This window comes from Urocampus carinirostris, chromosome 12 (assembly GCF_059441175.1).
Source record: "Urocampus carinirostris isolate Australia breed hairy pipefish chromosome 12, RoL_Ucar_1.0, whole genome shotgun sequence".
NCBI lineage: Eukaryota > Metazoa > Chordata > Actinopteri > Syngnathiformes > Syngnathidae > Urocampus > Urocampus carinirostris.
Genome location: NC_142360.1, coordinates 18,995,941 through 19,013,560, shown reverse-complemented (window position 1 = coordinate 19,013,560; position 17,620 = coordinate 18,995,941). Strand labels below are relative to the sequence as shown.

Genomic DNA, 17,620 nt, shown 5'->3' with positions numbered 1-17,620 from the left:
GGGATGGAAAAACAGGTCAGTAGCCGGGACAGGGAGAGCGAAAAACGTGGTCAGGGTCGGAAACAAGTCGTAAGCCAGGACGGGAGAGTAGACGTAGTAGATCAAAAATGGATTGTAAGCCGGGACGGGGGAGCAGACATGGTCGGGATCAAAACAGGTCGTAGCTGGTGACAAACGGGAGCAAAAACGGGACAAGGGGTAGTCAGGGTAAAAAAAGACTTGCCTTTTATCAACAGACGTTCGCATCGACTGACAGCAGGAGAGTGACAGGACTGGGTTTAAATAGGGAGAGGGAGCCAATAAGATAGCTCGCAGCGGCTGGCGCCAAATGAGCAGGCACAAGTGATTCAAATCGGTAATCATGACAAGTTATCTTCAGGCAGTGGGCAGGGGAATCTCTGAACTGGTCGCAATCAAGTCGCTGGGCACACAGAGACAATATATGTAATGTTTATTTTTAGACAACTCACTTGCTCATTCATACCTAGGGACAATTTGGGCTGGCCAATTAACCTGACATGCATGTTTTTGGAATGTTGGAGGAAACCACAGTGCCTTAGTAAACCCACGCAAGCACAGTGAAACCATGCAAACTCCAAGCAGGAAGGTTTGATCCCATGACCTCAGAACTGTGCCACACGTGCGCAAACCACTGCGCTGCCGTGCTGTAAGTCATAACAATGTGAGGCAAAAGTTAAGTCAGTGTCAAGAGAAGTACAAGAGTAAAATATGACAAGAGCTATATTAGGTTCTCTCTTCATTTCTCTCTCCCTTTGTTTCCTTTTCTCTCTTTCTCACTCTCTCTGTATCTGTCTTTTTTTCTCTCCCTCTCCCTCTTTTCTCTCCATCTTTCTCACTCTCACACTCTCTTCCTCTCTCTCCCTCTCACTCCTTTTCTTCTATTTTTTCTTTCTCTGTTCTATGTTTCTTCCTTCCTCTCTCTCTCTCTCTTCTCTCCCTCTTCTGCTGTCTTTTTCTCTATTTTCTCTTTCTTTTTCTTTCTGCCTGTCTCTTTCTTGCTTTCTCTCTCCTTCTCTCTTTTTCTCTAACCTTTTTTCTTTCTCTTTCTCTTTTCTCCGGCCCCTGTCTTCGAAATAATACACATTATTCATAATTTTAAAAATAGAGGCCAACTGCTACGCATTTTTATCCCTCTGCCAGTCACGAGATTTTCAAAACGGAAGTTAAAAAGGTCTTGGAGGTGGTTTAGCCCGGAGAGTAGTTAAGTGTTGAACCGCCACTGCACGCAAAATATCGTCAAATTAAATAAAAGCACCGCCTACACGCGGAAATCGGTGCAACAAATCGAGCCTCCACTAGTTTTCCTTCGCCTTCTGTTTGTTGGAAACATCGCGAGATCAGCTGATCTGTCTTCCGTTACTTCCTCAATATATAAATATCATCGCATGTTCTATTGCACCCGTTAGGATGGAAGAGTTACCGCATCCACTTCATTTATAGCTATTCAGTAGACTTTTCCACCAGCTTATTTTGCGTGGAATCATGTCTTCACGTCATTGAGGTAACTTCATTTTATGTAATTTGGCGAGTCATGGTCGTAAGTTTGTATTGTTTGAGTTTTCCCTATGTCACTAAATGCCGTTTTGCATACTGAACCCGGTCTATAAATCTCATGTAGAGGACCGGGGATGGGTTTCATTTCTCTTCGGTCCAAATGGAAGATGAAGAGCTTGACGAGGTGGAAAAAATGAGGACGAAGTTCCTGTCTGTGTGGCACAATGTGAAGTACAGTAAGTTGGCATGGGGGCAAAACATTACAGTACATGCACACACTTCATCTGAGAGTTTATTTAAAACTGATAAGAAGTCGAACCTTTGTGTATCGCTGTGGTCAAAGATACACATACAATATACAGTGCCTAGTAAAAGTGTATTATCTTCAGGGTCGTTGTCCCCTTGGAATGCGAACGTGGGCCTATTTTCAGGTCTCTTGCACACTTAAATATGTTCTGACCGAAATGATCCTCCATCCATTTCCCCTTCAACTCTTGACTATGTTCCCAGTCCCAGCTGGGAAAAAAATCAACCCCTGAGAATGATGCTGTCACCACTATGTTTTACAGTGGGGATAGATGTTTCTCAGTTTTTTTTTTGCTGGGTTACGTTTTGCATTCAGCCCACAATGTTTAGTCTTGGTCTCATCTGACCAAATCACTTGGTTCCTCATGTTATTTGTGTCTCCTATGTAGCTTCTTGCAAATACAAAAAAACTTTTATGGTATTCTTCCAGAAAGGGATTTCTTCTTTTCACCGTTCCTTAAAGGGCAGAGTATGCCTAATAGTAGTTGTCTTTTTCACACATTGTCCCTCTTCAGCTGTGCATGCTTGCATGTATGCGAGTTTCTTGGTCGAATAAGAGCTTGCTCTGTCCACTCCACGCATCGGCCCGGTATTGCAGTACCTCCGGGAACGGTGCATTCGCACTGATCGCTGCTTGGCCCTATGGCTAGGACCTTGACTCAGCCTCTTGGCTTTGTAGTGTATTATGATTTGATCGATAATTGATAAAGAATATAGGACAATAAACCTCTACAAAATCCTCCCCCCTCTTGACTTAGAGCAAGCTCACAAATCGACAGGATCCGTCACGGTCCCCATTGCTAGCAGGCTAAATACTCAAAGACAAGCATTTTACGATTTTTATAACTGGAAGATGGAATAGGAGCTTGCTCTGTCCACTCCGCGCATTGGCCCGATATTGCAGTACCTCCGGGAACGTTGCATTCGCACTGATAGCTTATTGGCCTTTTGGCTAGGACCTTGGCTTAGCCTCTTGGCTAGGAGCAAGTGTCTCGGCTTGTTGGCTTTGAAGTGTATCATGATTTGACTGATGGATAATGGATAATGAAAAATGGACAATAAACTTATTAAAAATCCCCTCCCCCCTTTGTTTCTTTTCTGACTAGTTTTCTATTTGTTTAGGCTGAAAGTTCATAGGGACAGTCGGGTCTTTGTAGGTTTGCAGTCATTTTTAGCTCTAACGTGATTTTTCATGCTCGCACAGTGGTCCGGGAGATGTGTTAATGTTGCAAAATCTTCTCTTATCCCATTCCCACTTTGAACTTTTACACAACTTTATCCAAGACCTGCATCTTGTGTTCTTTGTCTTCATAATGCTGTCTAATCACCAGTGTTTCTTTTGATCGACATCTGAGCAGGTGCATTTAAACTGAGACTTAATGACACACAGGTGGACAGTTATTGTCTTTGTTAGTCATTTAGTTCGACATTGGGTCATTCAGAAGTCAGCAAGGAAATTCTGCAGTCAGTTGGCTGAGCTGAGAGAACATTTTTTTGTTTTGCTGTAATAAAAAAATTGTTGACAAAATTTGGTTACACTTTACAATTGTGTCCCTCAATGTTGTTGATTCATCGAAAATATTTTTGGTTTTTGAATTTTTAAGTTTAAAGCCTGAACTGTAGCAATATGACAAAAAAAGTTCTTGTGGGGGTAATGCTTTTGCTAGGCACTGTATTTGCAAAAACTACTTTGCCCAGTCAACACATTTATTCTAAAATGGACATGCATTTAGAACAGGGGTGGGCTTACCTTTTGATTCGCGGTCCGTATTTGGATACAGAAATTGCATAAAGAGAAAATGCCTGATTGATATGTTTATTTTTTTATATATGTTCTGATACAGGGTTTTGAATTTAAAACATCAGCAGTACCTGAGGAAAAAAAGATAACTTGAACCTATCCAATTTTTCTTGTATGCACCTACATGCACAATCTATATTTCAATGTATAGTTGAGTATAAAGGAACCAATTCATCCCAATGGTTTTGAAACACCTAAAATAAACCCATTTATTAAGGAATGTGTTATACTTGCATTGAAAATTTCGAAATACAATAGTTAGTTCAAAAGTGTTTTTTATTCCATGAGATTTGATCAATGTCTTGATGAATACAATTAATAACCCATAAATAAAAGAAATTCCAAGTACAGAAAACTTGCCAGTTATTTGAATGTGTGTCATGTTCGCAATGAAAAATATAGTTTTTACGGCGGTACATGAAGGAACACTGTGGATAAGAAAAGCATTTTTTTAAAATTATTATTATGGCTTTTTTAAACATAGCATTGTAGTTTTACTTTACTCATTTTCCTGGGCAGTTAAAATGCCTGATGTCCAAACTGTGGCCCCTAGGCTGTAATTTGCCCACTCCTGATCAAAATTGTATTGTGGTTCTCAGATAATCAATGTTAACGGGACAGTGCGTTTTTATTCCGAACCTTTTAGTGGTGGTAATGCTTCATTAAAGAAATACTGATTTAAATAATAAGCAAAAGTACTTGAATTCAAATAGAAACGTATATTTTTTTAAACACTCACAGGTCAAGGAATTTTTATTTATTTTACTTAACATGCGATGTTGACATCATTGCCGTCTTCCTGCTCAAGGTAACCCCCAAAAACCTTGTTGAAAGGGTTGCCATAAAAAATGATGCGCTTTTAGTCTAAGTCTCAGTAGTTTGTATACTTACTTGTGCTTTTAGTACCTGTTTTCGGTTGCATAACATAATACAGTGACATCTATCGGTCAGATTCTACACACTGTCTCTTGAAGTGAATTTCGAAGCTGAACTAAAGCACCACGTGACTGCTAAGACAGAGTTAAGTGTGATTGAAGACTGAGCGCTCTTATGTTTCTAATACTTTTACACCATAAGCAACTCATTCTGTTTTTTCCCTACCATCTGTCATAGGTTGGGCTCTGAGGTCAAAGACTTTATTCAGCCGAAATTCTCCAGTATTTCTTCTGGGGAAATGTTATCATTTTAAGGTGGAAGGTATTGTATTTTACAAAGATTGTAAATGCTGGAAATTGTTGCCATGTTTCTCAACAAGTCTGCTTAAAAAGATGCCGACACTGCTTTGTGATGGCATTTCTTGTTTCCTCACGATTTACGTTTGTTTGGCATTGTTCTATGAAGCGTCTTCCCGCCCAAACCGACAGGCCACACATAAACAGGGCACTATGAAATGTGAAAAGATTATGTATCAATTATGGGCCTTGCCAAAAAATTATATTAGCGTTTTCCAGTGGTAACTGAAACTGTAAGCTACATAATATTTTTACCTAACACTATCTGAGGGAGTGGTTTGTCTCAAAGATATTTACACATATATTGTTAAGATCCACAAATATTGGATTTTTACTCAAGATCTAAGAATTGCATGTCTTGATTAATGCACACCCAATATTAAAAATTACAAATGAAAATCGCAGCTATTCCTGTGGCTCTGCAAAATATATGATTCACACCGGATTTCTTCTGTCAATGTTACTGGAAAATTGGCTTTGAAAGTGCTTGAACTTGGCAATGAAAAAGGTATACGAATCCTGTCTTTCGTCTTTCCCCAGATGATGACAAATGTTCAGAAGCTTCAGATAAAGACTCTGTCATGGGAAATATAGAAGAGTTCAGGAGGGATTTTGGATCTCGTATATGGCTTACATATAGAGAAGCATTTTCCCCTCTCCCGCGTTCTGGTGTAACGTCTGACTGTGGCTGGGGCTGCATGTTGCGTGCGGGACAGATGATGTTGGCTCAAGCACTTATTCTGCACTACCTGGGAAGAGGTGAGTGGTTTTATCGAACCCCTTGTGTCATATTTTTGGGAGCCATCTTTTGTCAGAACTATCCGGGACACATCACATCAATCTGAGAACGTCTTTCTTTGGTCTCGCTCAATAAAATGGAAAAAGTGGTCAATTTGAAGACATTCTTTACCTCTTAGTTTGATCAGATAACACTGAAGTGTCCTTGTAACGAGATGGTATGCCATTTTAATGCGGTAATTTAGGGAACGATGTTTATAAGTCTCTATTTTAAAAGGGAATTTTCCCCATTAAAATGATTAATGGACATTTAAGGATATTTAACAATAAATTCCTCTTGTATTACAGCAAGGTCATATTGTGAATGCATATAACCCAGGAAAATTCAATTTTCTCCATTTTTATTTCCCACCTGTTTGTAAGGAGACTATGGAATTGGAGTGAAACGGTGCCTTATTCAAATGGATAATTAAATCTCTTGCCAAACTTTCAAATAAAGTTCTGAAAGACTGTATTTTTCATATACAAGTAAAATGTAAATCTCAGGAAGCCCCCTATAAATGCTCAAATTACCTGTCATTACTTCCACTAATGAAAACAAGTTGTTTTTGCACAATTCACCCATTATTTCAGTTTTTTAAACTGCATGATAAATAAAATCACTACGTTCTAAGAATCCCTAACAAGAAAAATAGACTAATAAACAAATAAACTGTTCTTTTTTACATCTGATCTGGGGTTCAGATTTTTTTTGTTTGGACTTTACTTGATGCAGGCCCTCTTACTTTCACCATGTTCACGCTACACTGACAAATGAAAGCATAAAAAAAACTGGGAATGAGCATAAAGTCACTCTCCGGCATTTCTCTCAGCCCTCCAGCACTACTCTTAATCAGCATTATTTTAGCCTAATATGTTCCGCCCCAAACAGCTCTGCTAAAAGTAAGATGAACCCAAATGGGCACAGTGAAAGATGAAGCATTAGAACTCTTTGTACTTGACAAGAACTAATTGAGGAACAGTTTCTTTCAAAAGCCATTAGCACCCTGATCTCCCATCTACAGCACTCATGTTCTGTACCACTGCCTCTGAGCACTGAAAGGAGAAAACCCCTAATTTTGTTTATAATTGTTTAATGACAATAAAGGCCATTTATTTCATTCCTTCAATTGGGCATTAACACATACTTAATAGAGAAAATGTTTAACTTTCAACTCAAGGATAAATCAAACGACACACCCTACCTTTCATGGGATTTTTGTCTCTTAAAAGCTAGACTAAAAAAATGACACATGATTTTTATTGTCAATTTCTTTAAAGACTGGACGTGGTCGGAGGCACTACAACTAGAGAGTTTAGATGCTGAAACACGGTCTGCCACTGCAGCCAAGCGTCTGATGAAATCTCTTGAGGCCTCACTCCAGCGCACCTTCAGCAGGCCCACTAACCTCGAGTCCTCGGCCAAAACTCAGGATCAGGCTCTTAGGCCAGCAGAGGAAGCAGATGCCCATTTAAAAGAAACCTACCACAGGATGCTGATTTCATGGTTTGGAGACAGCCCTTCCGCTCTGTTTGGTTTGCACAGATTGGTGCATTTGGGTCTGCACGTAGGGAAAAAGGCAGGGGACTGGTATGGACCTGCCGCTGTGGCTCAAATTCTCAAGTAAGTAAAAGGAACAAAAATCATAATTGTACTGTATTTTCTGGACTGTAAGGCACACCTAAAATCTCCACTTTGGCCAGAAATTTGAAAGTATGCCTTAGTGAATTGCCTTATATACCGTAGAATATTGCGGATAGGATTGGAAATGCATACAGTAATTATTGGTTTGCTTTACCAAACAAGATCTTTTGGCAGTATCAAACTTGGGCAATAATTGTGCAATGATTGATTAAATCGATGAACATTGCTGACTCATATTGCAAGCCATTGTATCCAATGTCAATGAATTTCAAGTAGTTGCAATGAGAGTGCCAATACATTACCACTAGACAATCAGTGGTACATATGACACACGACAATGCTTTAAACCATATCTCATTTTTACTTACGATGCCAGGAACACTATTTTACAAAATGCATTCTGATAGGTGAATCGGGCTCTCCACTTATTCAACAATGAATGTTAGAGAAGGGAGAAAACACAAAGTCGTTCAACCAAATAAAAGCTCTTTTGCGTACTTACACACATTAAACCGAGATCTTATTGACTCATAGGTTAAACAAGTCTCTTCACCTATCAGAATACACTTTGCAAACCAGTGTTGTGGCTCCCTGGGTGAAAATATTGTGGCGATGACATAAACTCTGCCTTTTCATAAGTCAATTGTACCTCTAGCGGTCGAGTAGTAATGTCGTTGCTTTCACCACCCCTTCTCTGGTTTGATTCCCATTGTATTCAGTGTTTTGCTATTTGCAATGCATACCTGTGTACACGGACGCTTTTACTGTAGTCTCAATTTGATGTGCTTTATAGTCTGGTGCGCACTATGTTTGTAAAATGACAAAATACTGTGCCTTATAGTGCAGAAAATATGGTAATTATTGAAAACTTCTATATTTTTTTCACTTTACGGATGTAAAATAAATGGGTGGGAAGGTTAAATATTTTTCAAAGTAATTCAAGATATTAAATGCTTTGTAGAAAATACTTTGGTGCTTAAATGTTTTATAGCCCGCAACAACTTCTCATGTCCAACCTGGAGACCAACTGCGAATATAACAACTGAGTGTTACATTTCGCAGATGAACTTTTACCATTACTCATTCTCTTGTGCACTCTCTGATTTAGGAAAGCTATGGATGAAATGAAGGACCCTGCCTTAGCTGGTGTAACTGCTTATGTTACCCAAGACTGTACAGGTATGACAAATGATTGGGATTTTGATAAAATGTAAATTGTATTAAGCCTGAATTGGTCCAATAGTTCACATCGTTTACTGATAAATTGCTTTCAGGGACTAATTATAAAAAAAAAAAAAAAACTCTGCAAACTCTTATGTTTGTTTTAACCCTAATTTATAAAACCTATTGTAGTCATAAGACACTATACTTGATGTATAAATACAACCTGTTATTCAGACCAATAAGACACTCAACTCTTGTGTAATCGTCAATATCGATACAGATCCCTGAGACCGATATAAGTTGACCATGTCATGTGTGTATTTCTTTAAAAATACACACATGACAACATCATGTTCTTATTTCAAAATACATATATTCAATTGTAATTTGTTATCCTGTTAATGTGTAATCACCAATTGTAAAATGTTCACATGTGGTGCGCCAATACCAGTATTGGCTGAAGGCGCAACTACTGACACTTTTTGAAAAGGATTAGTAGCCCGACCAAAGACGTTTACTCATACTTTATGATAACTCATCATACAGGGCCCTGCCCATCCCTTAGAACGCGTCCAAACATCCCACTCTCCTTTTAAACACCTCTCCAGTCATTCCTATCACCAACAAGATCTCTAGCTTCCACTGCAATTAGACATCTTTCCTCCAGTTCACTCATAACACCATCCATCCATGTCAATCGTGGCATTCCTCTATTCTCCTTCCATTTACTTCGTAAATATATACACTGTTTATATATCTGCCCTTGCAATGACAATAATATCAATTTTAAGGCTTTTTTGTTGTTGTAAAAGCCTCTCATTTAGCAACAAATATTACAATTATCAACTATAATTTGATAACTTTAGTTCAATGTAGCAGCTAGTTCACATCATACAAAACTTATTACTTAGTTTTTTTTATATTGACTTAATATTCACTACCACTCTGATCAAATCAATACCAGTAGTAAGTACAGATACCTCTAATATTTTAATACGTAACCATTATAAGATTTTCTCAATGGAAGGTTCATACAACCCACTATAGTATTTTACACTATGATTACAGACATTTTATTTAATGTACTTTTCTGCACAATCTTGATTACTATTTGCTCCTCAAATTCCTTGACAAAGGCAGACAGTAATCATATTGCATTGTTGTAAATGTCATTAGTTTTTTCTTGTCCATCCCTAGCTCAAACTACAAATATTATTAAACTCATTAAAATTCTGCCCAGCTATTTAAACTGTATCTCATTTACCTTACACAGCCAGGCATAACGTCACTATATTATGGCTGTGGTTGGTCCATTTGATGTTGTTAATGTGTGTGTCTAAAAATAGAACGGAACAATGGAAAACTGAAACTATTGTTTTTCTCTCTAGTATATAACGCAGATGTAATTGAAAGCCACAAGACAGTCAATACTCATGACCCGTCGGCTTGTAAGTCAGATGCCCCGCCCTCTCCACAAAACAGCCAATCGTCAGCATCTGCAGTCACCCCAGCAGACAGTCGATCTGTTATTATTCTCATCCCTGTCCGCCTGGGAGGAGAAAAGACCAACCCGGAGTACTTTAACTTTGCAAAGGTAATGCACATATTCATTGGAAGGTTGGGGCTGTAGACATAAGGGAATGAATGCACTTTTAGATACTTAATATATGAAGACAATATCGGCCGAATTGCTGTTGATATATTCAATACAGTGGTATCCCTTTTATGGGAGCACTTCTAAACGTGGGAATTTTTAGTATACAATTTTCTTTTGGAGCAAAACGCTTTACGAAGGAAAATCCAGTTCATGAGCAGTCCCAGAGGCTACCACTAGAGATGGCTCACTGCTCGTCACTGCTTACCGCCAGCATCAGTTTGCTCATGCAAATTACTATGGGCATGTAAAACCTTTTTGTGTACATTTATTTAAATTTACAGTAACTTTAATTTTCAGTGTACAGTAAGTGTTTACTTATTAACAGTCTCCTCATCTCATAACTGTCAACCTGTGCTAATTGCTCCCTCTATTAAATGCTCCTTATTAAGTGATTACAAACCTTACAAACGGAACAGGATGTCTATATACTAACAGAAAGACCGACATTTTAGAAACCCCCTCCAATATTGGCAATCTACAATGACGTTGTTTTTGAGATTGGTCTTTTGACATATTCCGTTTGACAATTGTTATTCAGTGTACTCAAAGTGAAATGGTCAAAAAAACGTATAAAATAGGGGGAAGACGCATGAGTTGACAAGTATGCGATCACTGTGACTACTTATACTTAGCAGCAAACCAACATTACACATTAGAACATTTTACATTAACGTTGTGAGACATTGTATGAAACGAGATTAGACATGGCACTCCAGGGTAAAACATATAATATAGAGACTTTGAAGAGTCAACAACATTAAAACACCTCTTTGTCTGCCTGATTCTTGATATTGTTAATTTATTATTATTATAATAACAAAAAGCAATTCATATGTTTCCTAAAATTGTAGTTTGTATGTTTCACCTGTACACAATCCAGAATTACTGTAGAAGACCTGATGGGTGCCCAACTACAGTATAATCCACCAGTCACCAACTGTACAAAACAAGGCAGGTTTTGAAAATGGCTCAACACTGATAGTTCTTTGTGTTTTTCTAAGTTATTAGCGAAACGAATTAACAGAAAAGAATTATTGACGTTTAATATCTGCAGTATGTTTTAATTTTTGGTTTAAGATCAGGTAATTGTGTAATTTTGTAACTGTAATCCTGTGCAGTCCTTTGAGACATTTTTGTGATTAAGGGCTATATAAATAAATTTGACTTGACTTGACTTTTAACTGTTCAATTATTTTACATGAACAATTTTTGATTATAACTAAACCATGTTTTCAGAAAAATATTAACTTTTTACAGTAATCCTTTCCTTTACTGTAATGCAGTTTACTTTTAACGGTTTTGCTACTTTACAGATTTGCATCTTGTTCTGCATTCTGATTAGCTAAACGGTCGTCCCGCTGGTTATTTGATGTCACAGTAGGTAATTGTTAGAAGACACTTTTTTCGTAATGTACTTTTAGTTTTTTAAATGTTTGAGCTTTAAGTTTTTTTCTTCTGGTTCCAGTGTATAAGGAAGGACCTAGTTGTATAAAAATTGTAAAAAAAAAATTTAAGTTTCTACTTCGCAGATTTTACCCATCACTAGTACTCCTTAGAACAACACCCGCAAAAAAACACTGGATTATTGTATGTAAATGCCCTGTGAAATCTTTCAAACAACAATTTTGGGTGGTTGACTGAGCCTATTTTAGCCCTATTCCTAATAACAACCTTGCCAGAACATAGTATTGACATGAAACAGTATTATTAGAAAAATGCATGTCAAACTGGTAGCGCTCAACTCAAATAAGAAGCTCTCAACTTAAAAAAAAGCGGTGGACCCTGGTGCACGCCATATACTGACTTCCATGTATTCGTGAATGGTAATATTGCAAATGTAACTAGAAAGTTTATCAATGTTTTCTTAAAGGAACAGTGTGTGATATTTAGTGCCTCCTAGTGTAGAAAAAACAATTCATTCAGTAAAACAAAAAACACTGATTTTGAATACTAGGCAAAATTACATGAATTATCATACAAATGTTAATTTTTATATAAAAAAATGTACGTCGAGAAATTTGTTTTACTTTGACATAGAGGAATCCGAAATTTCCAAACCAAACGAAGATTTCGAAGTCTGAATAAAGCAAACATTTGATTTGAAAAGAAATGTTTTGCCTTTTTCTTTTCCTCCCCCTCTCCTTGAAAAAATTGTCAGCCACCCGGGCGGAGATGTTTTGTAAGTTGTACGCCCGACATAAAAGATGCACGCCCCAGGCATCCGGGCAGACATTATTTCAAACACTGGTATAGCCCTTAATCACAAGAACTGCACAGGATTACAATGACACCATCGCCTGATCTTAAACCAACATGCGGACAAGGAAAAACTCAAAACCACAGCATGAGGAAAATTAAGAAACCTTGAGAATGGGCCTCACAAGTGGTAATCCTAATCCCTCTTCCAGGATGACATTTTTGTCGAGAAAATATCAAAAGATTGGGTTAGGGATATATTTTATTTTTTGCATAGCAACACATAACGTTGGATAACAATGTTTCAAGTAACAAATAGGTCCATTTTGATACCCAATTTTGGATTGTTTTTGGCTAGTGTTTTTAGACTGCATGATTGGCCATGATCAAAAAAGTAAATATACTGCCACCTCAAGGAGATAAGTTAAAAACATGATAAAACTGTGGAGAAGTTGCATGGTCAATTTAAGCATAATCAGCAATACTTGTAACAGTTCTGCTTTTTTTTTCATAGAGAATACTAAGTCTGGAGTACTGCATCGGGATCATTGGAGGGAAGCCAAAGCATGCCTGCTACTTTGTAGGATTTCAAGGTGAGTGTTTGCTAAGTTTAATAGAAAAACTAAGAGTTCTAGGATTGTATAAAAAAACGGGCTGTTTTGCATAGGCTACCTTTTCTTGTATGAGTGGATGAAGCATGTTAATAATATTCCTGTTTGCACACGGAAAGCGCCGCAGTGAAGCAAGGCTTTCTTTATTCTCTCTGACCCATCCAAGCCTCAGCCATTAATCACAAGTAAACCTCCCAAGTTGTGCAAAATAATTGATTTCCATAAGAGACACACATTCAATTTAGTGCAGGCACCAAAGTGAGCCACTCTTCATCACCTTCAGAACCTGGGAGGATCCTTCAGTTGTACATCTTGAAAGTCAATATTTATGCATTTGCATTTTATCAATGTGATCTAGTGTATGGTGTTGAGCGATGTCTACCTGACATGCAAGGCTTTTTTCTTTTTTCTTTTTTTTTTTTTTTTCTTTTTTGCCAGATCACAGCTTACCTCCGTATCCATCATACATTAATGTTTCGTATTATTGCAAGTTTGTAAAAGCAATCCCCACGCCCAAACACGTACAAAATTAAAAGGAAACCTTTTTAGTGGGCGTAGGACTGCATCCTTTTGTAAAAAATCAATCCCCCTTGGTGGTAGATATTAAAATGCAATAACTTTGTGGGAGGCATATTTGATGCAACAATACAGCATGCAGGTGACTTTGAGTGGCCCCTCATTGAAATTGGTGGTGGGCTCATTTTTTTTTCTGTAATGATCCAATGTTTTTAAATAACTCCTCTCCTGTTTTGTCCTTGCAGATGACAGCTTGATTTACATGGATCCTCATTACTGTCAGTCTTTTGTAGATGTCAGCACCAGCGATTTCCCTCTCCAGGTAATGGGAAACTTCACAAAAGGAGCCGACGAAAAGCCTAGTAATATCAATTTATCTTTTTTTTGTTGGTGCCTAAATATTACGAATCCTAAATCTGATGAAAGGAAATTACATGGAGCCATATGTTGTTTTCCACACATGAGCCACGTTTCATTTTAATGGAATAGAGGAGCAAAATGGTGATTGAGAAGTAACTTGTTACCGGGTTCGTGCGGAGCTTTGAAGAGTCTTAAAATGCATTGAATTAAAAAATAAGGCCTTAATTGTCATTAACAGGTCCAAGTCTTATAACATGTTTGAATTCAAAATATTTTGTTAATTAAAAAGTCACTTTTCATGCATCGTCATAAAAATGCTTCATGATTGTAGAAGTAGAGTTCTTCGGAATTTTTAGTCAACTGCTAAGGATCCATGATGTACCCTCCCGTTTTGTCCTATTTTACATTTTTGCGACACATTGTACACATCAACTCCTCAAAATTCGATTCTCTTACACAAGACAACCCCCAAAATTTTGTCATTATATTGAAAAAACCCCAAATTGGGCCGCACACATTGGATTAATTTATTACCATGATTGTTATGCTGAAAAACAAGCTGAGGGTTTGGCTCCAGGTTAACTGTAACCCAATTTAGGATGATTCGTATAAGAAAAGGCCTATTTGTCTTAGGATTTACCAATTGTGCTTTTGTTAGAGAGTGAAGGAGAAGAAAAATCTCTCAGAAATTGTATATAATGCATATGTATAAACATAGTGGTTCAAACAATGGACATCGGTCTCTTGTAAGGCTTTTGCTTATATTCCCGTTTTATTCCTTTTCTTTTTTGCAAATGATCTGTCCATTTTGTGATATTATGTTTGTTGTAACATGATTGAAAATAATAACTAAACGAGAAATTTAAAATACAAAATATAGGAATATATTTCAATCTTTAACATGAATAAACAATTAAATTGAAAACTGAATAAGACACTGACAGCCATAGTATGGAGTAATTTGTCAAGGAAGAACTGTAATCCTACTTTTGCATGAATTTTATGATAAGATCAGTATTTTAATGTTTTGACTCCTGATTAAATGTATATAAAACAAACCACGTCGAAACCATAGCATACAGAATTAACATGCATCATGCTCTGCACACTCATTTTATTTTCAATGCTGTAAATAACTGTACAAGGTCCTTGAAATAGAAAAATACCTGAAAAATGTACCCTGTCTTCTTTTGTCTAGTCCTATCATTGTCCATCACCAAAGAAAATGCCTTTCTCAAAGATGGATCCTAGCTGCACTTTGGGGTTTTACTCCAAAAGTGTCCAAGACTATGAGAAAATCAGCCAAGAACTGTCTCAGGTGAGAATGATCTCAGGCCTTTCAAAATATGACACGGTCATACCCAATTATTCATTACAGTATATACGCGGCCAAATGCATTGAAAAATGTGTGCTGACATCTTCTTAATTGACTTATTTTGGAATTCTTTTGCTGCTCAATGTTATTGCAGTACTTTTCATTGCACTTTAGTTAAATATGCACTATTTTCCATGTCACTATTGTTACAACCTAGGCCAGTCTCCAAGCACTACTTAGTTAACATGTTTGTCTATTCTTTCATCGTATATTTCTTTTTAAAGTCTTCAGAATTTCTCATGTCTATTCTCGTTGTAAACAATTTTCACTACGTGGTTATCAATGAATAAAGACTATTGAATTATTTTTACCCATCCATACTGTTGTTAGCCACTAGGTGTCAGCATTTAGCCATTTATCTTATCCAGTTTCTATCACGAGTGTTTTTCTGGCCAATAGTAGCTTCAAAACAAATAATCCGCATTTTTACCCAATCGATCATTTAACCCCAAGAATAAAACATGCATTTTTTCTGGGTCTTTATAAATTATTATCTGCTTCATTAAAAACAAACTAACATAAACACATCAATTTCAAATTGAATCAAGGACTAGATAGATATTCTTTATTCATCGCCGTAGGGAAACTCACACTTCCAGCAGTATCCTTGTCTTTAAAAATAAAATAATAAAATATAGAATACAAAAATACCCTATATAATGTTTTGCTATAGAGTATCTAAATAGTACTACGGAAAATACACACTGTAATAAAAATAGGTTAATATGCAAATGTGGGGGTGGGGTTTAACTGGCAGGGGTTGACTAGCAGGCTTAGGGACAGTTTATTTTCCAGGGCGCATCACTAACCCCAAACAAGCGTGCAAAACTGGAGAAAAATATGTATCTTGTCTGTTGCTTTTAAAAATTTGTACTCGTATCTTATTTTGAAACTTGTTTTTTGTATTTGTTTATGCTAAATATCATTTCACTAGTTTTCATTGCACTTACAGCTTAGGCCAGTCTCCCAGGACTAAATCTGAAAATATTTTTAACCTATTTATCCTGTCTTTCTTTTAGTCTTGTTTTTCGCTTTTAAGACTTCATGACGTGTTTACCCTGGAGTGCCATGTCTAATTTCAGTATAACAATGTTCACTACTTTTTTTTATCAATGACAATGAAGACAATTTAAATTAACAGCAAGAAGACAAACAATCCAGTTGGAGGGACAGCGTGTAGTAATTGATACCAGGAATACTTGTAAAACATGTTGTGCTTTCAGGTGCTGCAGCCATCGGCAAGCGAGAAATACCCGGCGTTCACCATTGTGCAAGGTCACGGAAGAGATTATGACCTGTCAGCCAGTTTGAGCCCAGAAAAGAGAGAATGGCCTTTCATCCGTGACCTGAGGAGGAAAACCACCACTGCTGGGGACTTTGTGCTGCTTTGACAGATCGCTTTTGTCTGTGACACTTGCCACGATTAACTTTTTAAAACCAGAGTTTCCTGAGGGGTAAGCTTTCTCAGCTATTTTGGTTTGTAGTTTGGCAATTATACTGTAGCACTCGGTGAAACACTGAACTATGTACTAAAGTGAAGAGTTTGAACATAGGTGATGTCAACAGATATCATATTCTATTTTTCTCAGCAGACACTTCAATGACCTTTTCAGTGACATTCACTTGTACAATAAAATTAAGGTCCTGCATTGTTTACCGCTATTCTATTTTTTTTCGACACAACATCTAATCAAATAAGATGAACATTCGACTTGCTTTATAAAGAATGATCGGGGGTTTGAATGGGTGCTTGAAATAATTGAAAATGCTCCAATTTCAATGTATTTCCAAGGATTCAAAAGTGTTTCTATGTTGGGTGAATTGCTTGTAAATGCTGGAAATTGTTGCCATGTTTCTCATTTAAATAACATCGACACTGCTCTTTGCAGCCGGCACGAGTTTGTATGGCATTGTTCTATGAAGCGTCATCACCCCCTACGGGACAAAACAGATGCATGCTGCACCTAAACACTATGAAATGTGTTAATTACTTAATGCAAGGATTACATATCAATTATGAGCCATGTTAAAAAGTAAGGTATTGTTTCCCAGTGGTAAACTAATGAAAAGAACTTCCTGCAACCAAAAATGTAAGCTACATATTAATTACTACATTACATTGTTATCCAACACCCTTATGTGAGAGATTTGTCTAGAAAACAAACGTATTTCATTTACTCAAGATCTCAGTCATATGTCTTGATAAAGGCACACACAAGATTTAAAAATTGCATATGCAAACTCGGTGTCTGAAACTTGTGACAAAAAGTTGTCCGCTAACAGGGCAGACAACTCTGAAAAGTTGCTTACCCAGCCATAAGGTAGCCTGCCCTATTTTTCACAACTTGAAACACAGTAAGACGAGTAATCGCAAAAAAAAAACAACTTTGCAAAGTATCAAGGATTGATAAGCAGAATAGATAACAGAACAACACTTAAAAATTAAGTTTATTATATATCTACT

General features: G+C 37.1%; 1 protein-coding gene across 3 annotated transcripts; it reads left to right on the top strand.

Annotated features, from left to right (window-relative positions):
• Positions 1 to 1,354: 1,354 nt before the first annotated feature.
• Positions 1,355 to 16,810, top strand: atg4c (autophagy related 4C, cysteine peptidase). Of its 3 annotated transcripts, XM_088349844.1 has the most exons (11): positions 1,355 to 1,522; positions 1,640 to 1,751; positions 4,736 to 4,819; positions 5,395 to 5,613; positions 6,913 to 7,255; positions 8,385 to 8,455; positions 9,829 to 10,034; positions 12,808 to 12,886; positions 13,666 to 13,742; positions 14,979 to 15,098; positions 16,380 to 16,810. In XM_088349844.1, the coding sequence occupies exons 2-11, from the start codon at positions 1,676 to 1,678 to the stop codon at positions 16,545 to 16,547; spliced, it is 1,443 nt and encodes a 480-aa protein (XP_088205970.1). In that variant the 5' UTR covers positions 1,355 to 1,522; positions 1,640 to 1,675; the 3' UTR covers positions 16,548 to 16,810. The 3 variants fall into 3 exon arrangements, with proteins under 3 accessions (XP_088205970.1, XP_088205972.1, XP_088205971.1); XM_088349846.1 differs by lacking the exon at positions 1,355 to 1,522 and having other exon boundaries at positions 1,695 to 1,751; positions 4,736 to 4,812; XM_088349845.1 differs by lacking the exons at positions 1,355 to 1,522; positions 1,640 to 1,751 and adding an exon at positions 4,591 to 4,642.
• The last annotated feature ends 810 nt before the right edge of the window (positions 16,811 to 17,620 follow it).